The sequence below is a fragment of the Esox lucius genome, chromosome 21, assembly GCF_011004845.1.
Source record: "Esox lucius isolate fEsoLuc1 chromosome 21, fEsoLuc1.pri, whole genome shotgun sequence".
Classification (NCBI taxonomy): Eukaryota; Metazoa; Chordata; class Actinopteri; order Esociformes; family Esocidae; genus Esox; species Esox lucius.
In genome coordinates this window covers 13,626,104-13,653,468 of record NC_047589.1, presented here as the reverse complement: position 1 = coordinate 13,653,468, position 27,365 = coordinate 13,626,104, and the positions used below count along the sequence as shown (strand labels likewise).

Below are 27,365 nucleotides of genomic sequence, written 5' to 3'. Positions count from 1 at the left end.
GGTGGAAGTCCTCATTAATAACGTGTACGGTCAGACTTATGTAGGACCCCGATGTCCGGCTGGACCACAAGTCTGTTGTTGCTGTATAATATTCCACTTGTGACAGCTCTTTTTCAACTTGCCTTGCATTTCTCATACAGCTCTGGGGTGGCATCTTGAGAAAAATAGTTGCGTGATGGCATTACATACCGTTTGTCAAGCGACCAGATAATGTGTTTAAAACCCTCTTTGGTAACGGTGTTAATTGGTACCATGTCTTTGGCGACGTGCAATGTTATTGAATCTGTGATTTCTCGTATGTCTCGTATGGTGTAATGCAGGCAAATCCATCCGAAATAGATTTTTGCTTTGGACTGCATTCAGATGCTTTGCACTCGTCATACGAAGATTTGTGGTCCCAACTTAAATGATGGAACAAATTGGTCGTGTTGTGGCAACAATTGCAAGGCTCTCTCGACAAAGTACCTGTTTTTGGTCAACATCATCCTGTCTGTAGCCAAAATATTTCCTTTGAATTGACGATGCATTTCTTTTTTAAACCAAATTCAACATTTCGGTCATAATTTCATCACGCGCAAGCAGAGCCTGCATGTCAACTAAGTGCATCAACAAACAGGGTTTAAAATAATAATCAACTGTGTATCCAATAACCCATAAATCAGTAAATTACCTTATATCAGACTGATATAATGCTGGTTTACCATTAGAAAAAAATATTACATTGTAGACTGATATATGTTTACCTTACTAAATCGCAGGTTCTGCGATGTGACTATTGCAGATGCGGTTGATGCTAAAACGATATATCGTGCAGCCCTAATTCCAACTCACACCGTAATCTGCATATGGTGCACTCATTTTGACCAGAGACCTACATGTCGTACACTAGATAGATATACATAGAACAGAGCGCTTTCTAGGTCAAATCCAATAAATCAGAAGTGGGTTAAAGGGTGAGGATAACTGAACAGCAGGGTTGGGGAGATGCTGGCAGTCAGGCTGGAAAGGTTCCAATGAGAGCTTGATGACGTACAGGACAATATTACCCAAACTGATTTGGGTAATATGGGTTTGTTAGGGAAGTTACCGTAAAGCTACCCAAACTCCCCTCTACTGGTCACAACAACAGGAAGGGGTCAGTTACCTTGGTTTTGTAGTCCTTCATGTCCACGTGGTCTTGGTGGCGGTACTGGCTGTTGTTGGAAAGCGGAATGATGGGTATCGTGTAGACGGGCTTCACCAGAGCCCTTTGAGCCAGGGCCTCTGCCATCACCTCACTGCCGTAGTCAGGCATGCCGTTTCTGGGGGATACAGAGGGGGTTTGGTAAGGAATCGCAGCACAAAATAGGGACAGACAACACAATAAAACCGCAGGGGCATTCAAGTGAAAAAGCAACCATCAGTCCGTGGGTTACTGGGTTTGAGCGGGCTACACCGTCTCTGCTTCAGAGGTAGCAGACAAGGACAACCCAGGGTAGACAGTCAGCCACCTGGGGCTCTGCCACCAAAAAGCATTTTAGCATCGGAGTACCAAACGTCTTCTATTATTAAAAATATAACAGTTCAATCCAGCTTCATTCAGATAATAAAACCATATGGATGCAGGGAGATACACCAGTGCAAGGGAGGTTGATAACAGGTGGAAATTGAAATGTCACCACAAATCAAAAGTACTTGTGAGAAGTACAATCTAAACTCACAGTGACAGCTACTTTCAGATGGAATCTATTACACAGATAGACAGGCCAAGTCAGAAATGTTATCCTATTGCTAGCGTCTAGAGTGCTACAGTGACAACTAGTGTGCTATAGAGGGATTATGGTCCCATTCAGGACACAGTAACAGGCTGAATCCGCAACAAATGCTTAAAGCACTTCAAGCACTTAATATGCATGTTCACGAGTCAACCTCAAACACTCGCTGAAGAGTCAGAGTCCTTCAGAAGCATCAATTGAGTGGGCATCCTTTACAGACACAGCTCCCAGATTTCCCCCCAAGAATCATAGCAACATCAAAACACACACTGTAATTTCCAGATATAATTCAATACATCCAAAATTGCCATTCATTTGATTTTGCAGAAGGAATTTTAAGCCAGATGCTTACGTCAATGAAAGGATTGAAGGAGCAGTATTTTTCTTAACAGGTAAAGGCAATAGCAAATAATACATAGCACAGGTAATAGCAAATAATACATAGTGTAATAGGCAAGTTTGGACAAGAGATAGGTTAGCATGTAGTGCATTCAAAACGCTTTGTGTCAAACACAGCCTTGTGTTAGCTTTTGGATCCCCAGCCCTCAAGTTAAGATGCCAATTGACCTTTTTCTTTCCTTTCCAAAAAAGTTGAAAAGGAAGGTTTTGAGTGAGGAACAGAGGCATGCATTTTGCAGTGGTCTCAATTTTAACCCTTCTGCTCCTCACTCAAAACCTTCCTTTCTGACTTTTTTGGAAAGGAAAGAAAAAGGTGCCGTGGTCTCTAAAATATACAGCTCCGGAAAATAATTACGATAGTTAGCCTAAAGGTAGCCCATTAAACGATGTATTAACATCTGTTTAATTCACTATCACAGTCGTAAGCGACAAATCCAAACAACCTCAGATCTTCCCTCACTTTGCAAACCACTAGCCTAGCGATTGTGACAGATCTGCAGCCCCAGCACCGAACAAATACACTGACACACAAACAAATCATACGGGTGTCTCAGAAAATGTATAATTACGACAGCTTTATGGTAAGAATCCTGGACGACTAATAACCTAGTTAACCTAGTCAACCAGTTAAGTGGGGTCAGCCCAAAAAGCAACTGCTTGTTATGACTGGAGCCAGAGAACCAGTAGCGCAATGAGTGAGAAGATTTCGCACAGCTTCAACCTTATTGCACAAATAAGTTAAACTCATTTCTAATGCATGCAAGGGAACATTCAATAATTCATCCAATTAAAGTAGGCAGCGGAGCACGACTAAAAAATTACACACACACGGCCTCAGTATACTGCGCCAATACCAATCATACTCCCAAATGAAACCCTTCAAAAGTATTGTAGGGAATAGCAGGCTATTTAGGACATACATAGAGCCTGTCCTGAATACTAATTGAGTATCCTTGGGTCAACTAAATTCACATGCTTAATCAACCAGACAGGCTACTACAATTCCAGCCACAGGCCCAAACTTGCCCTGGGCGGGGCGTAATCAATCTGACAACAGCGTCCGACAGTCATCAACCTGAGATCTGTGACAAAGCAAATATTTCATTTGGGGGACCAATACGTTTGTTCACAACAAATGTAATGGCAGTCAGAAAAATAAAAAAGCTCGGAAGGACTTTCTCACCTCTTCTCTACAATCTCCAGGGTAAGATGAAGCAGTTCTCGCTTGCTCTTCTCCCTTCTCTTGATCATCTCCAGTATGGTAACGGCTCTGCTCAGGTCCCGCCGCAGCTTCAGCATCTTCTCATATCCCGCCTCGTCATTCTTCCGGTTCTAAATATAGGATTAACAGAAGCACATAAGCAAGCAATTTCCCCACTTCACTTCAGGGTGACACACAACCTAGATTTCCTCAACACACTACCCAATGCAGAGGAAAGGAAACCTCCTAGGTTACAGATTGAAGTACTAATCCATCCAGAAGGGTTACTGGATGATGTCTGGGGCTTGCATGGCCTCACCTTTCTGGTCTGCATCTTCTCAGTTCTCCTACGGAAGGCCACGTAGGGATCTGAGGTGCTTGATCCGTCCCTTTTCTCCTGCTTGACCGTGGGTATGAGTGAGCCGCTCTTACAGTTTTTCCTTTTCCTGGTCCAGTAGTCAAAAACCTCCTTGATTAGCTCGTCGTCCTCCTTCAGCAGCAGCTTGGCCTCCTGCAGACTCACCAACTGTGTTGAGGCAAGACATATTGTCACTGTTCTTTCTACTCAGTTAACAGGCTTACAGGTCAATCATGAAAACTCCTTACAACCAACACCAACATTTCCTCATATGCTTTAGCTTTGATCAAATGCCCAAATGACAGGGCCTGAAGAGGTTAGAGAAACACTGGCCTGCGCCCTATTCAGAGGGCCAGTACCTGTGTGCCACTGCCCTTCTCCAGACGGTCGATCATCTCTTCAAACTGTAGCGACTTGATATCCATCTTCTTCCTCAGCTTGATAACAAATGCCTCGTCCTCTGAATCCAGGTCATAGTCCGGCTGCTCCGTGTCCAAACTAAAAGCTGTGATGAAGAAGACAGTATGAAATAAGAAATAACCCAACAAGACTTCCCAAGTTTGGGTGTTTTAAAAGTACAGACTAGGGACAGGCACCAATACGGAAATTCGATATGGAACAATGCAATATCACAGTAATTTAAAAACATATATGGAAATTAAACAATTGTTGATATTCAAATCGTACGTTTTTGGTCTCAGATGCTTATGAAACTTAGATAGGATGGGGAAGATTGGACAACCACGTGCTTAGAGCATCTGACCAGTAACAGAAAGGTGTCTAGATGGAGTTTGAACCCAGAGACTACAAAGTGGAGGAACCCCTGATTTTGGGGGGATTGGTTAAGAGGAAACCACAGCAAGGTTGGACATGATGCTCAATTGACAACTAAATACATGTATTCCTTAAACAAATGGCACAGTCTCTGAGTTCCTGTTGCCATGCAACAACAACTACTGACTCTCTTGTGTTGACTGGCAAGTCAAAAAAAGTCCTACACCAGCACTGATTAACGTTAGTTGGCTTACCCGCAAAAAAATTTATATGAAACAATTCACTGTAGCCATACAAATATGTCGCAAGCGTTAAACTTCAGTATGATTAAAGTTAGTGAGCGGAGACCACCATTTGGGAAATATATAGGCAAATACAACAGCTAATCACAACACTAAGTGGTTTTGTGAAACACCATCCAGGGCTCCTGACTTGTGACCGATTTTGGGAAATCCATCAAACAACCTTTTTACTGAACGACTCAGGGATGAGAGTTTATATAGAGTTGAAATTCCAGGCAATAGTCCATATTGGCCACACTGAAATCTAGCATGCCAAAGCACAAGGCATTCACTAAAATGTATGATAACTAAATCGACCCAAGAAAAATCTAAGGTTAAAAAATGTAATATTCTCTATATAATTGTTGCGGCAATTGTGTTATTTGCATAGAATAGGACTGGGTGATAAATCAAGTTAAAATGTTTTTGAATTTCTTCAGCATGATAGGCCAAATGTCTTATCATACCAACCGGTCTATAATTTTTCTGTATGGTTTATTTTATAGGCAAACATCACTGCATCTAGCCGTTAGCTCTTTTCGAATATTATCTTATTCATACATAATCTGATACCTAGGTCCAGCACAGCTGAGCCCTGGGCTACAACGTACAAAAACACAATCATGAAGAACAATCAATGAAAAACAAAAAGGTCATATCAAGAATTTGAATTGCACTATAGACACCAAAAGATCTAACTTCAGTCTATTCTGCAAACCTGCCTTACCATGGATCACAGCAAAAAAAAAAAAAGTGTCTAATGTCTCGTTTCGCCTGGTGCCAAACTGGTCCAGACATTTTTCTGTTTCCTTTGACACAGGTCAGCACCAGTCAGCCACGGCCACGTAGCCCAACTCTCATTTGGTGCCAAACCCCGGACTTTAGTGCTTACAGTGGGGTTTGCGGGTTGACGTGTTACATGCTGCGAAAAAGACGCATGTTGAGCTCTTCGAATAGCACTGGGAAAATTCAGAAAACGCATTCCTCATATCAACAACGATTTATAGTGGAGAAGGAAAACTTAGTGGGGAAGGAGAACTGACCCAATCCCCCAGCACAATAGTATAGCAGCGTAAGAGACGGGGGGGTCCGGCGACACTGTGGCCCTACCCGGGGGAGGCCCCGGAAAGGGCCCAACAGGCAGGAAATCAATCCACCCACGTTGCCAGGCATCAACCAAAGGGACACACACCAACCGCAACCACCCTGAATGAGGGCCGAGTATTGCCAGCAGAGTACAGCCCAATTGCACAAGTGCGCAACAGAGAGACAACAACAAGCCAGTGACTCATCCCCCGAAAGGCATTGGAGGGAGGGCGTCCCAGTGGCGACGAGAGTCCACCTGGCAAGACAGCAAGGGTGGACAGTATTAAGCCTACAGGTCACTTTCACGCCACCGGGCCAGGCTACACCTAATTATAAACCGTGCTGTAGAGATGAGTTTTTAGTAGACACTTGAAAGTTTGCGCTGAGTTTGCATTTCTAACCTTAATTGGCAGATCATTCCACAGTAGTGGAGCTCTATGAGAAAATGCCCTGCCTCTGGCTGTTTGTTCAGAAATTCTAGGTACAATTAAAAGGCCCGCACCTTGCGATCTAAGGTTATGTGTAGGTATGTATGGCCAGATCATTTCAGCAAGGTAAGTAGGATCAAGTCAATGTATTGATTTATAGGTTAACAGCAAAACCTTAAAATCAGCCCTAACCCTAACAGGCAGCCAGTGTGAGGACGCTAGGACAGGAGTAATGTGTTACATTTTTTTTGTTCTAGTTAGGATTCTAGCAGCCGTGTGCAGCACTAATTTAAGTTTATGTATTCATTTGTCAGGGTAACCGGAAAGAGCAATGCAGTAATCTAGTCTAGAAGTAACGAAAGCATGGAAACATTTCTGATAGAAAGTTAGATTTTTGCAATGTTTCGAATATGAAAGAGACTTTTCATATGACATTTTATATGTTCTAACAAACAGATCACTGATGAAATAAAGAAAATTAAGCAAAAGTACAGGGAAGTGAAGACTCAACAGAAAGAGTTGGAACGACCGAAGACGCTACGATGCTATTGACTCAGAAACCAAGCGCTGTGACCGAGACGTAGCCTGCAGAACCTATAACAACAAAATTACCTCAGAATTCACCCAAATCCTTGTATTAGACAGTTTTTACAAACTAAATAGTCAATACACTGGCTTACAGTTGCAGTGTCACAAGTGTAGGTGGAGAACGAGCCTGTCAGGGGAGTTTGAGGAAGAAAGTTCAAATGCTGTATTATAAACAAACTGAGCATGGCATTATTGTTTTATTTAACTACCAGAAAAATATTGCCTTCTATTTTTCGTAACCAGAAAAACTAACCAAGTTAATCGTTTACTCCTCCCTCTCCACCTGAGCCCCTCCTTAAGTCTGTGGTACCAAATGTACAGTCGAAACAGGAAAGACTAGAGCCAACATTAGCATAAATCACCAGTGTAGCCCAGGTACTAGGGTAAAGGACCAGTGGAAATCCGACATAAAAGAACCCCTGGTATATAAATGTTCTGACAGATTAAACTAACCAAATCCCAAGGTATTTGTTGGAGGGAACACGTATACCAGAAGCCCCATTGATTGGAGGTTGGAGAATAGTTTTTTATATGCATTGAGCACTAGTTTAACATCTAAAGGAATTTTGCAGTTGTTGGAAATCGGATTGTAGTTCTGCAAATACTTGAGCTAGAGATGGGGCAGCAACACACAGTAATGTGCCATCAACATACAAAATGAACAACAATGGACCCAACATTTCACCCTGGGGGACTCCTTGGCGAATTACTATAAAATTACATCCCACCCCATCTGTTACAATGACCTGGGTTCTATGAGTAAGATAATTCTGAAACCACAAACCTCAAAGCAAAGCCCAACAAAGTAAATTTCTTAATCAGAATAGAATGATCAACTGTACAAACTCCAATAAATAGGCCACAATTACATTTTTCATTTAGTGCTTCATTTCCTATAAAGTAGTTGCAATAGTACTGGGACAAGGTCTAAAACCACATTGACATTCATTGAGAATGCAATTTATATTAAAAAAACATTTAAGAAATAAATTATTAATATAAAAAGATTAAGATCAATAAAATGGCAGATATATCAAGAGAAACAATGAGTTGGATTTGTTCTTCACACTAAATATTGTAAATGGAGCATGTCTGTCTATGTGCAATGGAAGTGAAAGCACTATTGAATTGCTCTAGTACTAGCTTAGCTTAGTGTTCGATTGGGCAGGATTAATTTCAATATAACTCATACTATTTACTTTTATGTAATTATGTAAGTTAACAATTCAGTTAACAATTCAAATTCCTTAGGAACAGTGATAGCAAAAACAAAAAGCTAAAATAGTGATATAAAAAACTGGCAAAAAGCACTCCCTTTGCCCTCTAGACAACAAAAAAAACCAAAGACAGCAGTATTTGTGAACTGGCTCCAAGAGGAAGTCCCCTGGGCTTTACAGGCTATCCAGACAGAGTACCCCGAATTGTCCCCGGCCTCAGCCTGCGGCCCACCGGTGCCACCCCCTCCCCTCCCTCGGAGTAACATGCCATGTGAGTTAGTGTTCTCAAATGCTTTCAGACAGCAGGACACCTCTGGGATCACACGGTTGCTATTAGAGACACCCCAGGGGCTGACACTATCACGCCAACAGTGTTAGACTGAGGATGCGCGCCACAGAAACTACAGTAGGCGCACGCACAAACACGCACATGAAGCCAAACACCAGCACGCTCAAGATCTGGTTGTCAGATATGCTGAGTGAACACTGGACAGAACTAACAGACAGACACAGCTGAAAGGCAGCGGTAGGCACAGAGAGAGAGAGAAAATAATAAATAAATAAAAAACACTAGACTGAGCCAACAGACAGAAACAGCTGACAGACACGGTAAATGAATGGCAATGCTACTCACGCTGTATGTGAATGAGCTGCTTTGGCATCTTAAAGTCCCCAGGGTAGAGAGACTCGTAGTAGGCGATGTTGCTTCCTGCTTCGGGGACGGGGATGACCATGTTGTCCCGTTTCTCCCCATACACCTGCTGTGCCGAAATGGCCCGCTGGAGATGGTGCTCCTGTTGGGATGGGAAGACAATGATGGAGGTCAGAGAGTCGGTCGATAGGCCTACGTAGACAACACGGCGCTTTGCGTCTGCAAGGACAGCGTTAACACGGAGAAATGTTTCCTTCCTAGGGCAGCAACACTTCAGTCAAGTGAAGTCACACACATAACTGACTGACACCTTGAAATACAAGAGGTTGAGCCCTTGTCTCAGCCACGACTCGAACCACGACAGTCTTCTAGTGTTCCAACCCCATCCTCAGCACAGCAATCATTTGAACAAAAGCCCAATTAAACTTTTGTCAGATGGCTGCACCTATACATAACACCAGTATTTTTCTTTCCTATCTACTGATTTTTAAAAAGGAGTACATTTCCAGCACTGATTGAAGAAAAAAAACCATGTCTCTCACTCGGGGGGGTCAGGCTACGGACGTTAGGAATGTTCACTCACCTCTCCTGCACACTAAGCATGTGACAAATTGCCACTTAAAACTGCATTTTACAATTCCAAACTATTTTCTTCAAATAACTCAAATTCACCCCCGCACAGGTTCCTTATTGCATTTGAAGCTTCTAATAACACCAGATATCAAAGTTGATGCAGTTGTTACCACATGATTATCTACTGCTTAAGAGAAGTTGGCAGACTAACCTAAATATGGTCATAAATGTGTTTACATTAGATGTTGCCGAATGACATCAACTGTCTATTGTGATCTCTCGGCTTCTTGTGAAACAATATGGTTTAAAACAGGTGCAAAGAGAAGTCTCTGCACCACATATCCAAAGAGCACCTGTTTGAACGGTTTTACATGTTTGTAAATATCAAGTTAATCAACTTTCTCCTTGGCATTTACAAGTAATTGCAGCCAATATAACCTGTAACATCCTTCCTAATGTTTTTATACCAGTCTGTGTCAAGTGAGCTGCTCCAAATAACCAGCAGTTTAGAGCTGCACTCACTCCGGCTGACAGATTTTAGCTAAAGGCTGTGTATAGCTTCTTCTGATACGCTAAATACATTAAAAAAAGAAAAAGAAAATGAAATGAACAGCAGCAGGGTGAATTTGTTATAAATAATTAGCATTACTATATTGTGTCAAACTGTATAGCCTACAAACATACATGCACATAGAACAGGGGCGGCCCTACTTGATGGCTGAGATATCAATTTCAAGTAAAATAAGAGGAAAATCTGTCATTTTCACTGAAATTTGTAACTGTTCATCTCACGAGTGTACCACCCCGAAACCTTGTTGACGTGACACAGTACAGACAAATAAGTAGACAGCATTGTGCACAATAGGCCCATCTATTGGTAAAAAGCTGGCGTTCACACAAGAATGCTGAGTAATGTAAAGTCTTGGCTTGTGATTAGCGATAAACCCATAAGAAAACTCATGTACGACGCCAATAGCCAGTGTTCATATACCAAAAAATCTGATGCGGACGTTTCGTAATTTCTGTACCGGTGTACACCGGCAAACATGTGGCGCCAGAAGTTGCATCTAATTTCTGCTAATTTAAGGTCAATCATACAAGTATTTTCTAGACCCGTGTATTTAAACAGCAAGACTCTCCAAAATAAGTCTGATAATGAATGGAATATGTATAAATGATAAAATATACACACTATTTGTACATTATACAATGCATGGATAGAAATGTTTGAAGATCGCTAAGTGCTCTGACAGTTCGCTGCCGTAAAAGCACTTCACTTGATGCCCTGGCTGAAGAATTAACAGATTTGTTCACAGGCAAACGTCGCAGGCAGATTCAGAATTTACCAGCCACTCACTTTGGCGGCCAACCCCCATCCCTTTACAACAAGTAAGACGGTATATTGCCGCTCAACTTCCAAAAAAAATGTAGTGAACTCACCCGAGTCTACACTAGGCCAAAATATCACAGACAACACGGAGATGTTCTCCTGCGCCTGAGAGGTGGTTACCGTGGCAACGGTTTCAATAACACTTGAGTTGGGTGCGTCTCAGCTGTCAATCGCTAGCTGACTACAATCTAACTCACCTGCAGTAATTTGTTGATGGTGCCAAGTTTTTTTCTTGAACTAACATCAAGGAAAAAAAAAAAATAGATTTGCGGGGTGAAAAGCACCTTGGAGTTGGGAATTAATCTTTTAAAATGATCCACTGCGGTAAGCTACGGCAGGGTAAGCTAGGGTACTGCACACATGGTTGTTGCTGTGCGCTCTCTATCCCTCACCCCTACACATGATCATGCAAACCGCGGCAGGTCTGCAGATTATCGATAAACCAAGAAAAGGCAATTCACATGTCTAACAAGAATTCAAGGCCAGGAGATTCTCTCTCCCGCAGAGGTGGCTATGGTTCGGCCATGCCGGAGCAAAATGAATGCAGCAGAAACGCTAGAAAGCACAATAGGTCTGAAATGTAGGGAAAGTTTAAAGTAACCAGCCAATACCTGTAAATCGGGCCTATACTGATTTTTCCCTATGCCAGCAAGGAGATTCGATCTAGCAACATTTTGGTTAATGCTCAGATGTGCTATCGACTAGGTTTTCTGCTGGACTTTAAAAGCAATAGACGAAAAGACTGAACCCACAGACACAAGCAGGCCAAACAGCATGAACGAGTGAGGGAAAGGAACCATGCCAAAGTAGCCGAAAAAGTACCTCTTCCTCATTAGTCTCACTTCAATCACTCAACTTTCCACAGGTAACCTATTATAACCTAGCTAGGCTATAACACAAAAGGTAAGATTGTCTTTGACCACGGCAGTGTTTGGCTTTCTGTGGAGAAACAACAATTCATTATCAGGGTGCCAACCTACAGGACCATTCAAAATTAACTTAATGTATGCAACCAGAAACAATAAAAGCCCTAATTCAGAAACAAACCAAATTCAGAAACAAACAAACTTTCATCAGGGGTGTTCTGCAGCAGTTATCCACCAAAACAGTTAATGGTGTTTATCTTCTAGAACAGATTGCGTGCATCAGAGCTAGGCTGCACATCCTCAGAGCTATACCATTAATTTAAGAGAATTTGGTCTAGAAACAGACCAGTCTCTGGCCTCCCTTCTCTTAGCAGCAGAACAAATCTAATTATGAAAGAATTTACATTCCTTTCAAAAGCAAAATTAAACTTGCCATCATGTCCTATGATAATGGCCAGGGAATGGCACTAGCCTACAAACTATGAGAAACAAAAGAAAACATGCATAAACTAGAGGAATTACTAGAATTTATTCAAATCATACCTGTGAATTTTTATAAAATCACACCTCAGACAACCCTACAGGGAGGATAGACTGTTGCTTTAGTAATGTGACAGTCACTGACATGATGTTGAGGTATATATAAGATATGACCCCATAAATCATGAGTATGTTTTTGCACCAACACCTAATCACCTCTGTCTGAATGGAAACACTGGCTGCTAAAATCTGGGCACTGGGTACTTGCATAAGAAACTGAGCCAGACATCTTTCTGCACACTCCTCTGGAGAACATTACTGTGACCGACTAACCTGAACAACATCGGACCTGAGACGACACTGTAAAGCTTGGGATCCTCCAATACCTGTTTAACTGTGTTTGTGGGTGGTAGTGACAGGGGATGGTGCGAAAAGAACCCTGATGTTAGTAAAGTCCATGCCAACTAGGAGAGAGAACTTGGCACAATCACCAGCATAGTCTGTTCATGCCATCATACCAACGCACTGTCACCATATTATCCTAGTTCGATTGGACAAGCAGTTGCCAAGCTTTTCTGTCCCAGGCACTACTACATCCCTGTCAAAAGCTTGAGGATCACTGTTACTTATTTTGACCTCCAAAGATTGTATGCTAAATGTTAACAGTATGCTGAACAACTGAAATGCCATTTAACCAAAACAATACATAACCAAGTATTTCTCTTCACCATATGAAGTCCTCTCCAGGGTATAAACCACTAAACATTTTCTTACGCACACAGCTGGGCCAAAATCCCGAAAACTGTACAACAAGTGTAAAACAAAGCCTATTTTAACAGGACATTGATTTGCTTGATTTATTGTCACCCAGAGGCACAGAAGAGTCCAATAAAATTTGCAGTAAAAGAAAAAAGGTCAAGCAGATGTTTATACAACTCCACAACTGACAGAAATTGTGTATCTGTCAGTCGTGGATGAAGATAGTCAAGAAGTGTTAAATAAGGTGGAATTTAACTAATTTAAATAAATGTATAGCAGTAGGTCTAAATGTAAGAAATTATTTTTGCTGAATTTGTTGATGCAGGACTGGAGCACCATTTTGTGATCATAATCGGAATAACCAACTTGAGTGAAATGAAAATAACAGCCTAACAGTGAATTCATCAGTGCATGTTTGAAATACCAAGGGTCAATCTAAGGCTCTCGGAAAAAAACATTTTAAACGCCCACTTAAAGACAGAAGAGAAAAATGTGTAGTTTCAGCTATAATACAGATTTTGCCATAGGGAAAAACACAGTTGCTGCATGTTCAAAGCTGATGTACTAAGACTACATATTTTGTAAGAAGTTTGAGAGAAACATTTTTATCAGATCTTTAAATGTTCAACTTTTTGACACGATAAGGTTAGCTGTGGGCATGTTTATTTTTAATGGCCATTTCAGATTAAAAGTACACACACTCACACTCATTTTTAATGTCACGTTTAAATAGTGTGTGTGAGTATTTTTTGTGAAATAATCATTAAAAATGAACATGCTGTCAATTATAGATGACTGAGGTAGAGTACTGTGGATACCAATATAACATACTGCATGGGACGACAAATACACTTCGGTACAAATAGTACTTCGGTGGTGAGCGTTGCAATGGGTGCCATTATGCAGCAGAACAAGAATTTGAGGGCCCCATCTTGCTGATAAATTTTCAAGCCAGCCTTCCTGAAATCCTATAAATTTTTCCATGGAGCAAAGAGAAAATTCAGGAGTTTAAAAGCTATTTTCAAGACATTCTTTGCATTTTTCCATGGCTAATGCAATGATATTTTGCCAAACTCACAAATATATCTCACCTTTCAAAATGTGTTTTCATAATCTACCCTTACTGTCTTGCTTTTACTTTGCTGATTCAGTCCACAGAGTGTAAATAAAATGCTTCCCAGAAAGGTTACACACACACACACACACACACACACACACACACACACACACACACACACACACACACACACACACACACACACACACACACACACACACACACACACACACACACACACACACACACACACACACACACACACACACACACACACACACACACACACACACACACACACACACACACACACACACACACACACACACACACACAGATCTATATTTACTAATCAGTAAAACAAAATGCAAGCCAGCCAAACAGGCAATCCAAAAAAAAAGTATGCACACATTTTCTAGATAATAATAATATTATAATAATATTGTAACAAATGCATGTCAGTTAAGAAGCCAAGTTGGGTGTAATATTAGAGGATAAGCAAATGAGAAATGTGCAGCTTTTCTAGGTTATGGTTCTTCCGATTGCTTGACAAGTTGAAATGAAAAAGTTACATTACTATACACAGACATTGGTTTGTTCTCAAACAGGTAGGATTTAACACTATCTGGACTATTTTACACAGGCAGAAAATGAAAAGGCAGCTCAACCTAAAGATCAGCTTAGTACAGCAGAAAATGTAGTGATTTAAATATCAATATTAAAATAAAACGTAACATAGGCCACGGTGAAACAAACCTAAAAAGACAAATCACAACCCAAACTGTGATAAAAGCCAACTAGGTGTAAGCTACAAGACAAAACTGTAGCCAAGTACTTGTTGGGATAAAACATTAGCTGCCAAACTCATGGTTCACTTTACAGTTTACAAAACTCACACTGTGAAAGGCAGACAGGGTTTGGAAAAACATCATTAAATGGGACAAGGAATGTTATTTATTAACTCTTAATTGGTAAACAAGCTAAAATCAATTTTGCTGGTCATGGCAAAGATTTTTATAACTAACCTAACAGACCACATAATGTAGTCGCCAATGAAAGGTTTATGAAGCTGGCGGGACAGAATAAGTAAACAGGTGAGCAGAGCAAACACTAGTGAGATCCTATTGGCGTGTTCTAGCAATCATTTGCATGAATCCAGTAGAAAACACCTACTGAAGTACACACATGCAATAACTCATTTGGTCTTCATACTACAGAATTTTTACAATGGCAAATTGCAGACAATCAAACTAGACTGACAGAAGTTTAATCAATTTGGAAATTGGTATCATGTTCTCTCAAGGCCTCTCACACCTGTTACTGGGATTCCTCTCAACGCATTTGGTGAGGAGCTGATATTCGGATGCTTCAAATTTATACACCCAGTGAATAATCTGCCTAGATTGAACTTCTATAAATGTTGATACCTCCAGCTGTTGAATATGATTATAAATGTCATGGAAGGCTATATGAAATACGGTGAGAACTGTGTAAAATGGAGGGTTAGCAAAGTTGGATATTTAAGCCTTTTAATGTACATATTTAATACTCACCCTAATTCCACTGTGAAAGTAGCGGACTGTACATTTTAAATAGTAAACCACTATCAAAAATGTTCCATGCTGCTTTTGTTACATAACTTGCATGTATTTGTTAGGTAGCAGCAGTGGTATTTCTTACCTATGTTTATAAGCTACTCTGATAGCTACGGTAGATTTCAACTGCAGACAAAGAAAATTATGTGCAACAAAATGCAACGTGAAACACATTTTTTATTTACATGAAGGAGGGACATGCCTTAGAAAGGATTTTATTATTACACTGGTCTGTTTTTACATTAGCATTACCAAATAACGTACAATGGAGCATGTGTCATTCTCAAACATCAACTCAACAGTCAATAGTGAGAGAAAAGCACGCTGGAGGGGAAAGCAAGAAGCAGTAAACGTGTGCCTCTAGGAACAGAGCAATCTATAATTGCTACAGAGTTATCTTACCATGTTCGCCACTTCATTCTCAACTACATTCAGATGCAACATTGGCCCAACATAAGGATTTGGCTACCGAAACCTACATAATCTCTAACGTTCAATTCTGCTAATGTATTCCATCCTGCCTTGAATTAATGATTTGTCAAGTTTGATTGAGCTACCACACCGACAATGCTTTGCTTGAACATTAACAAAGGCAAGACATAGTGCATATCATATAAAAAAAAGTGCATTTCACCCAAAAAACATATGCATGTTGTTTTAAAAATAAAATGTAAATTGAAAGTCTCACTGTATACCCTAATTTGTAAAATACATCAATTGGTATTTTAAACATACTTTAATCTAAATGTTTAGTTGCATACAGGATGTACTGGAATACAAAATAAAAATGAATAACAGTGCAATATTAGAGCAAAATAAAGGAGGTCACGTTTAGGCCAATGACAGAGGGCCATTGTGTGTGCAGCATTAGCTTTTAACTGTTGTAGAAAAAAAAAAAATCAGTTAATGGTGAGCACTTTAACTTACTGCAACATTTTGGTTGCACCTTAATTCACAGTGGTTGAGTGCACTCCACTCCTGTTACGCAATTTAAAAATTACACACAGATATTGTAAATGAGAATAGCCTATAACCATGTGTCTTAAAAGCCCTAGTCATTAAGGATGGTGTATTAGGCAGAAAGGAAACAGGGTGTCACAAAGGACTCAGACCTAGGGTTTCCCATCCAGGTCCACTATTATTAATGTGGGTCAGAGAGCAAAACAACCACACTGCACATCACTTGAGACCCTGTAGTAAAACAGCCGCTATATCTGTCACTTTAGGCAGTTACATAAGGAGGAATTGGATTATCACTCAAAACTGGGTCAGAGTTTCTTGCGTCATGTCCCCTGACAGACCCATGGCTGTGATTTCTTTTTGTTTGTTTTTTTTTTAACTCAGACTGGTGTTTCTTCGTTCGAAAACTGCCAATTTATCAGCCCTTCCAATCGGAGATGCTTGATAAATACCGGAAATGTTTGTATTCGGCCAGATGTTGGCAATGCATTAAATAATTCAACCAAGGTCTAACTTTCAGCAACAGACGAACTCTATGCTTCGATAATCGAGATACTTGGATAAGAAACGCTAAAATGTGCATTTAGGTAGACCTGGTTATGCAAAAGGAACAGCAGGTGCAGATTGATGTAGTACCGAAGCACAAGTTTGCATCATGCGTAAAAAACGTTTTTAAATCAGACTGACTGGCAACCAACTCGCAGTTTCGTATGTTTTTTTAACCGATCTGTCAAAATAGTGGTGGTCATTTCGAACCATGAGAAAAGACATTGACTCACTGTCTCCCCCTGTTATTTGTTCACTGTAAGCGCACCAGTTCAAAGCCCATCCCCAACTGTCTTTGGCAAAGAGAAAGTCAACAAAATGGCGGTAGCGAAACGAATCACGTGACCCCTTTGTGATTTACAATTCAATTCTATGTGAAACAAGTGGATACAATCCGGCTTATGAACGCGATCTCGACACTACACACCGTTATGATAATAAAAACGGAGACATTTCAGCGTAACACTCATATTCCGACGCAATCTACCGTGTTCACAAATAACATATATGTCCGCCATTTTGTGCGAACTTGCGCAGGCAAGATAGGTGCGCCCCCATATTGTGAAATGATGGCAAACATCTCAAATATGAATCTGACAACGATAAAACATACCGATTCCTCCTCTTTCTCCATCCCAGTTGGCATTTGCGGTACTGCCCGGTTGATAGAGGCATATTCGTGCAGGTCAGGCAAGTCCTCGCAGCGGAAGACGGGTAGAGGCTTGGTAGCGTCCAGCGCCCGTGCCCGAAACGACAATTTACTCATTTTTTTTATAATACAAGATGCAGCATAAATCTATCCGATCTCCTAAGATGCACAACAGTACTGATTTGAGTTCTCATGGATAGATCTGTGATGTTCGCCAGACGTCAACCTTTCGATTTGTAGTAGGGCAGGTATATGGAGATGCGAACAGGAGCCGGGAAGGCCCGGATTTTGGTCGCTCTCTGTCGGTCTCTTTTTTCCGAGGCTCCGCTCTCCCTCCCTGGTTCAATACGCCATGGCCAACATGGCGGACATTACAAACTCTTGCAGCTCTCCGTTCGCTCCTGGCGGCCCAACCCCCGATCACAGAACAGCCATTCCCACACGGCTTCGAGCGCGTGCGCGCTCGCGGAGCCCTGAGGGGAGGGGGCACTGGGGGAAGGGGAGTTACTCACACGGACCCTCAGGTTTTTTTCATACAGTCAATGATCCACAATTATTGGAGTGAATATTCACATACTTGGAGGCAGGTGCACTGCAAACCAGCGTGCACTACATTAGAACATTTTGCACAAATGCACTTAATTCAACAGTATAAGGTCAGACAGGCAGATTGCGTTAGTGCAAAATGGTAGAAAATGATAAATTGCAATATTTGACCTCATTTTATTGCAAAACATTACATCTACTGACAGTTCGCATATGTTTTACGGGATGAACATACACTCAAACGTTAGTTCTATACAGCATGCGGTTTGGATATATATATATTCTTTTGCTGTTGCTGAAAAGCAAACCACGTACCAAGAACCAAATTGGAGTGTACAGTCATTTTAAGGTCATGTTTGTCTGTCAATGTCGCCCTCTTGTGGCCGGGTGTAAAATAAATCAAAAGTATCGGGGTTATTTCTTCAACCTGGCTTTTAGGTTACATTTACAGAGGCAATGAAGGTTCTGGAAAAAAATATATTTACAAAGCTACCAATAACTTTCAACTTCAACAGGTTGATAATAGTAACATTAGTGAAATGTAGCACTGCAAAACGTAAATTATTAGTTGAACTACATAAACATCACCACTCAACTGCCCGATACCATAGTCCTGTCCACTATATTTTTGTAATACAGAAAATGTAGCTATGGATGTTGCATATTCAATTATGTCTACTGTTTCAAAGTGAAATAACATATCCTATGCCAGTTCTGAATGTTTTACCTACCACTTACCAGCATCTTTAGAAAGCATTATGTTAATATTCACCGCTTTTGCTGTTGATACAAAAGGTGTACGCATCCCTAGATGATGTTAGCACATTCAGGACTCTGAATAAATCAACAACATTTCTGACAAATTACCAGAGGATAAACTTAAAACTGACTGCACATCTGCACAAGCTGGTTACGTTTTAGAATACCACCATCACATTAAGGCAAACATTAAATGTTACAATCAGATGTTAGCAACTAATAAACAAACAATAATAAACAAAGTCATTTTCTCTGCCGGTCAATGTTGAGACTAATGCATGCTTTTGTTACTAGCAGGCTCGACTCATGAATGCAATGCTCTCTTGCCTGGAGTTCCCATCACACGTCCCATAGTTTTGAAAGCCTAAATAAATATTCAGAGTATTTACTTGAACAAGCCTAAAAATACAACAGTTTTTAAGCTAAATAAACATATATTTGGAAAACTGTTTCATAACCTATCTACAATCGTTCGAAACATATTTCATGTTAGTGAGAAATAATCTTTCAAATAAAATAAAGAAATACTCCTTAAGGACAGATCCTTAACTTAGAAGTGCTTCCTACGGTGTGTATTATAGTGCCATCTAGTGGATGAAGGTATTACAACATTCCAATGTTTAAAAATAAATACTAATTATTAGCATGAGGGCAGGGCCATCACCAGCAATCCTAGCCCCACTGAAAAGTGATATGCCTGGGCCTATCACTTAAACACAACATTGATATTATCACTGGCAAGCCACGGCCCCTGTGAATTATACTCACCTTTCCCCACATTAGCTATGGCCATGCATAGGGATCATGTGTTGTCAACAGCCATAGACAGAGTTCCAGGTAAGCACGAGCTAGAGCAACCAGCAAGATACCATTTCACTTCTGTGATCAAGATTTCTTTAATATCATTTTGTCTCTGTAGGATTTGACAAAGATTAAACAAATCTCTATGTGTCTTATATGGAAAAAAGTTGTAGCAGACAATGCCTCTAGGCCTTGTGAACTGAATGGTGTATCGTTTGTCTATAGCCGACAATACTAAAGTGAAATTATATATAATTTCTCATAACTGAAAAACATTAGAAAATGATCACATATTATTAGACATAACCTTGTGTAAAACTATTTATTATGCTTTCAAATGTCAAAAATTAATAATTTACAGTGCCCTCCAGAATTGTCTTCTTGGTAAAGACAAAAAAAAGTTTATGTAATTGTTTCCAAAATGCTTGATCTTACACTCAAAAACTAAAGCTGGTTGCATTCCTCTCAGGCATTCACGTCTTCTCTGGACCTCCTCAATGTCCACCTCTTGAATGTCAGACTCAGAGGCCTCTTCACTGCCACTTTCCAGCCTTGCTGAGGATGGTTTGCTGCCAGGCTCAAAATGCCACATATTTGCCTGCATTGACAACAACTTGTCAACCCTTGTATTGGTCAGCCTGCTTTGGTGTGTGTGTGTTAGGTGTTCCCCAAACTGGCACCAATTGCACTCTGAGGCAGCTGATATTGGTGGGATTTGGAGAATGTTGGAGGCAACAGGGGAAAGAGCCTAAGATCCACTAAGTCCCTTCCACCAGCTGGCTGATGAGATATGTTGGCATGACTACCATATTGCATCTCCATCCCAAAGCCCTTTCTTTGAAGTGTACTTCGCCAGACTGCCAAGAACATTGCCCTCACCGAGTCCAGGGATGTGAGATACGGTGTCATGACTCCATAGGCCTTGTTGATCTCTGCACCAGACATGCTTTTGCAGCATACTGTCAGAAAAAAGTTAAGCTCTTTTTGATGAATTTAAGCAAAATTCTCAATTTTTGGCCTTTAATTTCCATGGAAAATGTATATAGAAATTGAGGAAAGTTACCAGAAAGTTTATGACCCTTTGCAACCCCAGGTGAGATGGCATATTGCCGTAGAATGCTGGTTGAGTGTGCCTTAAATTCAAAACAAACCAAAAAAATATATAAATAAAGTGACAGTGTCACCAGCCAAGCACCAATCACACCTCCTCCATACTTCACAGCGGGAACCACACATGCAGAAATCATCCATTCATCCACTCTGCATCTTTATAATCAAAGTTGTAATAAAAAATCTTACATTTGGACTTATCAGACTAAAGGACACATTTCTACCAGTCTAATGTGCATTTGCCATGTTTCTTGGTGCAAGCCTCTTCTTATTGGTGCCCTTCAGTAGTGGTTTCTTTGCACTAATTCCACCATAACGGCCTGATTCTCTCAGTCTCCTCTAAATAGTTGATGTTGAGATATGTCTGTTACTTGAACTCTAGGATGGATTTTTTTGGATTGCACTCTGAGGTGGAATTAATTGTTGATTTCTGAGGCTGGTAACTCCACTGAACTTTTGCTCTGCTGCAAGTGTAACAGACATCTTCTGGTCTTCCTTTGCAGTGTTCATCATGAGAGCCAGTTTCATCAAAGTGCGTGATGATTTTTATGACAGCACTTGAAGACACTTTCAAATTCCTGGAAATTCTCTGGATTGACTGGCATTCATGCCTAAAAGTAATAATGGACAGTTGTTTCTCTTTGCTTATTTGAGATGTTCGGCTTTGCTTATATGGACCTCATTAAGTTGGTTGAGAGAATGCAAAGTGTGTGCAAAGCTGTCCTCAAGGAAAGGGTGGAAGAATCTAAAATATAAATGTATTTTTCTGTAAAAAAAATGTTTTGGCTGCTACATAATTCCATAAGTAATTTCATAGTTCTGAGGTTATTCATTATTATTCTACAATGTGGACACAAGAAACCAGGCAAGCCTAGTCAAACCGGCCCGCAATAAAATGTGATAATCATCTCTCGAGAATCGAACCCGGGTCGCCCATATGAAAGGCATTGTCGTTAACCACTACGCCATTCATTAACATCACGGCAAGTTTGAATATTTTGTTAGACACCATTAACTAGCGTTAAACTGAGTAACGTTTCTTATTAACTTTACCTCCACCACAAATAGCATCTATAAACTTTATGGCCTTTGCCACTGGCCGTTTTAACAGCTTATTGGCCATTCGTGAATGACTGATACAATAACTACTGTATCAATATAGGTGACAATAACTGACTTTTTCGTCAAGTGAAAAGACGAGTGAATCGTGTAGCCAGCGAAGTGTTTGTCTATCCTGAATAAAATCCACCAGAAAAAGTCGCAATATAGTAAACAGTTTCATTTTAGGCTTCCTATAACGTAGCTACTCAGGGTTGTAGCTAGTGAGGTTTTTGTCTATCATGAACAAATCCTCTTTTGCCACTGGCCATTTTAACAGCTAATTAGCCATTTGTGAATGACAGATACAGTATCCAACAATATAGGTGACGATAACTAGTGATGGCCATTCTACACTTCATTAGCGTTATTTGAGCAGCAGGATATTATGCTGCCAGCATCAGATTTTCTTTATCACAATAAAAGCCATACTTGAAATGTATAAGGCAATATAGTTAATCTAGTCTGTGAAAAAGAACAGACAAGAATAACATTTGAACGGACATTAAACGTACAGACAAGATTGTTAACTATATTAACTTACATGGTTCAATGATGGCTTTTATTTTGAAAAATGAAAATCTGAGTTAGCACTGCTGGCATAATATCCTGCTGCTAGAAGAACGGTAATGAAGCCTCGAATGGCCATCACTAACGATAACTGACTTTTTTGTCAAGTGAAAAGAAGAGAGAATCGTGAAGCCAGCGAAGTGTTTGTCTATCCTGAACAAATCTTAATATCCACCAGAACCGTTTTATTTTAGGCTTCTATTACGTAGCTACGTAAAATTGTAGCCTGTGAAGTTTTTCCTGTCCTGAACCTAAGGCACAATGCTTTTAAACTGTTACGGGAAGTGAAGGTGGGACTTGTTGTTCCGGAACTCGCGTCTCTAACCACTACGCTATTTAACAAGGGGTAGTCAGTCACTCAGTGAGTCAGTGACGGGACTCAGTAAGAGACATTCACTCTTCAAGGCTGGCTCCGCTTACGCGGTCCGAAAAAAATCAAAAAAAGTATCACCTTGAGTAGTTGTCCAAACTTTTGATTGTACCTCATTCATCAAATTACACAGCTTTCTGTGACAACATTTTGAAGTACTTAATAATGATAATAATGTTGCCTGGCATGCAGCTGTTTTTTAGGCTGACCAGTGGGAAACCTCTCCCTGTCAGTAATCATCTCACTATAACACGGGTGCTTAGGTCATTCACACTAGAGATGTGAATTGGACAATATTTTACTATGCGAAAAGTATGTTTTATTATTCGAATAGTATTCGGTTAACCAGAATACATGTTTTTAAAACAACTGTACGACATGAGGGCTACTACATAATGCAAAGGATTGGGTATAGTTCCCATGAACATTGGCTTCATGGCTGTTCGTGTGCCATAAAGCGAGCGCGCATATGTAGGAATAATTGTGGTAGACACACAAAACTCAGCAACAGAACTAGAAAACATTTATCAACATGTAATCAAAACATTTTTTTAATTTTAAATATCATGGTATATCAACATATGTAAACATTTGAAATGGTAGTATTTAGAAAAATAATATTAATGTCTACATATTTCAACCCAAAAAAAATACATATCCTAATACTCAAATACTACTACTACTTGAATACTACGACTACAACTAAAATACATATATCCTAAGTACTCGAATAGTAAATTATTTTGGGATATTCTAACATCCGTGCCGATCTCTAATTCACACCAGTATTATGAAAAAAATATAGTCATTAACAACCTCCTGGATGCTGGGCCCAGTCAGACAGGACAACTTAATTTAGCTAGCTAGTGAAAAGTCTGAGTCATTGCAACTTCTGCAATCTTTGAATGGCAACAGTTAAGAAAATTAAGTCTGTGCAACTTTGCATGAAAATCTGCATAAGGGGAGGTATTGGAATTAACAGGCAGAAGAAAGTGTCATACAGTGGGGAGAAAAAGTATTTCATACACTGCCAATATTGCAGGTTTTCCTACTTACAAAGCATGTAGAGGTCTGTATTTTTTATCATTGGTCAGAGACGGAATCTAAAACAAAAATCCAGAAAATAACATTATATGATTTTTAAATAATTAATTTGCATTTTATTGCATGACATAAGTATTTGATCACCTACAAACCAGTACGAATTCTGGCTCTCACAGACCTGTTCGTTTTCCTTTAAGAAGCCCTCATGTTCTCCACTCATTACCTGTATTAACTGCACCTGTTTGAACTCGTTACCTGTATAAAAGACAACTGTCCACACACTCAATCAAACAGATGCCAACCTCTCCACAATAGCCAAGACAAGAGAGCTGTGTAAGGGCATCAGGGATAGAATTGTAGACCTGCACAAGACTGGAATGGGCTACAGGACAATAGGCAAGCAGCTTGGTGAAAAAATGGAAGAAGTTAAAGATGACGGTCAATCTCCCTCAGTCTGGGGCTCCATGCAAGATCTCACCTCGTGGGGCATCAATGATCATGCGGAAGGTGAGGGATCAGCCCAGAACTACACGGCAGGACCTGGTCAATGACCTGAAGAGAGCTGGGACCACAGTCTCAAAGAAAACCATTAGTAACCCACAACGCCGTCATGGATTAAAATCCTGCAGCGCACGCAAGGTCCCCCTGCTCAAGCCAGTGCATGTCCAGGCCCATCTGAAGTTTGCCAATGAACATCTGGATGATCCAGCGGAGGAATGGGAGAAGGTCATGTGGTCTGATGAGACAAAAATAGAGCTTTTTGGTCTAAACTCCACTTGCCGTGTTTGGAGGAAGAAGAAGGATGAGTACAACCCCAAGAACACCATCCCAACCGTGAAGCATTGAGGTGGAAACATAATTCTTTGGGGATGCTTTTCTGCAAAGAGGACAGGACGACTGCACCGTATTGAGAGGAGGATGGATGGGGCCATGTATCGCAAGATCTTGGCCAACAACCTCTTTCCCTCAGTAAGAGCATTGAAGATGGGTCGTGGCTGGGTCTTCCAGCATGACAACGACCCGAAACACACAGCCAGGGCAACTAAGGAGTGGCTCCGTAAGAAGCATCTCAAGGTCCTGGAGTTGCCTAGCCAGTCTCCAGACCTGAACCCAATAGAAAATCTTTGGAGGGAGCTGAAAGTCCGTATTTCCCAGAGACAGCCCTGAAACCTGAAGGATCTGGAGAAGGTCTGTATGGAAGAGTGGGCCAAAATCCCTGCTGAAGTGTGTGCAAACCTGGTCAAGAACTACAGGAAACTTATGAGCTCTGTAATTGCAAACAAAGGTTTCTGTACCAAATATTAAGTTCTGCTTTTATGATGTATCAAATACTTATGTATGCAAATTAATTACTTAAATCATACAATGTGATTTTCTGGATTTTTGTTTTAGATTCCATCACTCACAGATGAAGAGTACCTATGATAGAAATTACAGACTTCTACATGCTTTGTAAGTGGGAAAACCTGCCAAATCGTCAGTGTATCAAATACTTGTTCTCCTCACTGTAGCTGCCTTTCCCCTAGTGCTAGAGAGAATAATTGACTTTGAATGAGCACAATTACTGCCCAACGTTTCATCCGGATGTGTGAGAAAAGCTACCATTGTTACCAGACCTTGGGCTTTTGCCCAAGGTCGGGCAACAGGAGTAACTGTAAACCTGGTCACGGGAACATGCAACTTAATATAGCCTACATAAGTCTTTAGCAGCCAAATGTATATGATTCATTACATTCTGTTTGGGTAGATTACAAAGCACTTACAAAACAAACAATATTGTTTTTATGATTGCTACTAAAATGTATTATATCTCACAAAATCACAAAACTGATAAGTTAGAAATTAAATAAGGATAGGGTTTGGGTTAAGGTTAGAAAAAAATACATAGAAATGGTAACATTTCATAGGACTGGGGTAAAGGTTTGGGCTACGGTTAGAAAATAAATCTCGCATGGATGCAAACTTCTAACTACTGGAGTCAAGGTTGAGGATGTTTCTGCCTGTCCACCATCCCACACCACAACGTCCTTCCAAACAGCCACTTACCTCAAGGAGCTAGTCTGTACCCCAACGTAGACCAACATATCTTACAACATTGGCAGTCAAATATTTACGTAATACGCCTTACTCCCCAGAGACCAGCCTGGAGTCCGAAGTGAGTATGACGTCACTTTGTCTCTTTTAGATTTTTCAAACTTCCAGGTAGTTAACCATGAGACCAAGTTATTTCTAAAATATTTTTTAAAAATGTAACAATATAAAGGATATTATGGGTGATATTTAAGTAACTCAAAAAGCTAAATTATATGGGAACCAAAGCGTGTGTTAAGATTGTAAGCAATCGTTTTACTGTACTATTAATCAGAGTTGACTTCTACATCAATAAGCAGAAAAACATGTTTAGGTAAGTCCTTTCAATTGCAAATTAAATGCAAGCCTGTAAACGGTCCACATTGGGGAAATTGGCGTATTAAAATAATTGGCAAAATAACAAAATCTCAAGGTAGGACGATAATTAATGAAACTAGCTCAGTTTTGTGCAACACTGAAATAAGTCGTACAATTTAAACCAAGGCGAGAGTTTAAAACTGCTCCTGACCTAAGCACTATATTAACGGGCGCTGGCTACAGACTTGAATAGAAAGCTTCCATATTGACTACATAGCCTGATCCTTTGATGTTCTTACCAAAAAGGCGAAAACACACAAGGAAACTGTAAACTTACCTGCAAAACCACCGGTGTTGATGATGACGACGACGACGACTCTGGTCGACATAACATATATTCCAGTTAGCATAGCTAACGACGTAATCCATAGACAACCGCATAGTTGCTAGCTGGCTAGCTAGCTTTAGCTTAGCAATCAAGTTAGCGAGCAATCCACAAACATTCACTATGCAGTATTTAGAATGTAGCTAGTTGCACTACCCAATTTAATATGTATTTGTTGATTCCGTATTTGGTTGTTAATGACGAGTGTACAAAGGTATAACTACGTAGCCTTTTAGATAACCTACCCAGCTATATTCGCACAAAAAGATTACAGCTGACCTAACCTAATGTAGCAGGCGTTGCAGCTGACCAAACTAGGCAGAATGGGGTTAACGTGATTGGACAACGAGTGGCACCAATCACCTGTGGAGAGCTGGGGGACGATGAGCTCACTGGTTAGTTTACTTAACAGAACCTACTGCAACGTTCAAAACAACCTGGAACTCGCAAAATCTCAGACATGCACTTTACAAAGAACTGGGAACATGGTAGGAATAAGAACTCTGTGTGAAATTGTTTTAAACTGAAGTCATTATCATGGTCCCAAACTTATATGGCCGAGCATAACAACGTTCTAAATGAATTAGACAGTCTCCTAGGTTGGTAAATGTGAGGAGGTGCTGTTGTCAGTTATATATGCAAGTAACTGAAACATTTTAGGAAGTTGGCATAGCCTAATCA

General features: G+C 40.4%; 1 protein-coding gene across 2 annotated transcripts in view; it reads right to left on the bottom strand.

Annotated features, from left to right (window-relative positions):
- The window catches only part of LOC105019407 (enhancer of polycomb homolog 1), a 44,680-nt gene extending 17,710 nt beyond the window's left edge, over positions 1-26,970 (bottom strand). Inside the window, exons 1-6 of one of the 2 annotated variants that reach the window (XM_010885569.4) lie at positions 26,637-26,970; positions 8,721-8,880; positions 4,072-4,217; positions 3,674-3,880; positions 3,337-3,485; positions 1,145-1,301 (exon numbers count right to left, since the gene is read on the bottom strand). In XM_010885569.4, coding sequence (XP_010883871.2) covers positions 1,145-1,301; positions 3,337-3,485; positions 3,674-3,880; positions 4,072-4,217; positions 8,721-8,880; positions 26,637-26,693 — 876 coding nt within the window. In that variant the 5' untranslated portion in view covers positions 26,694-26,970. Of the gene's footprint in view, positions 1-1,144; positions 1,302-3,336; positions 3,486-3,673; positions 3,881-4,071; positions 4,218-8,720; positions 8,881-17,577; positions 18,074-26,636 lie in introns of those variants that run through there. The other variant, XM_010885568.5, reaches the window with a different exon arrangement.
- Between the last annotated feature and the right edge of the window lie 395 nt (positions 26,971-27,365).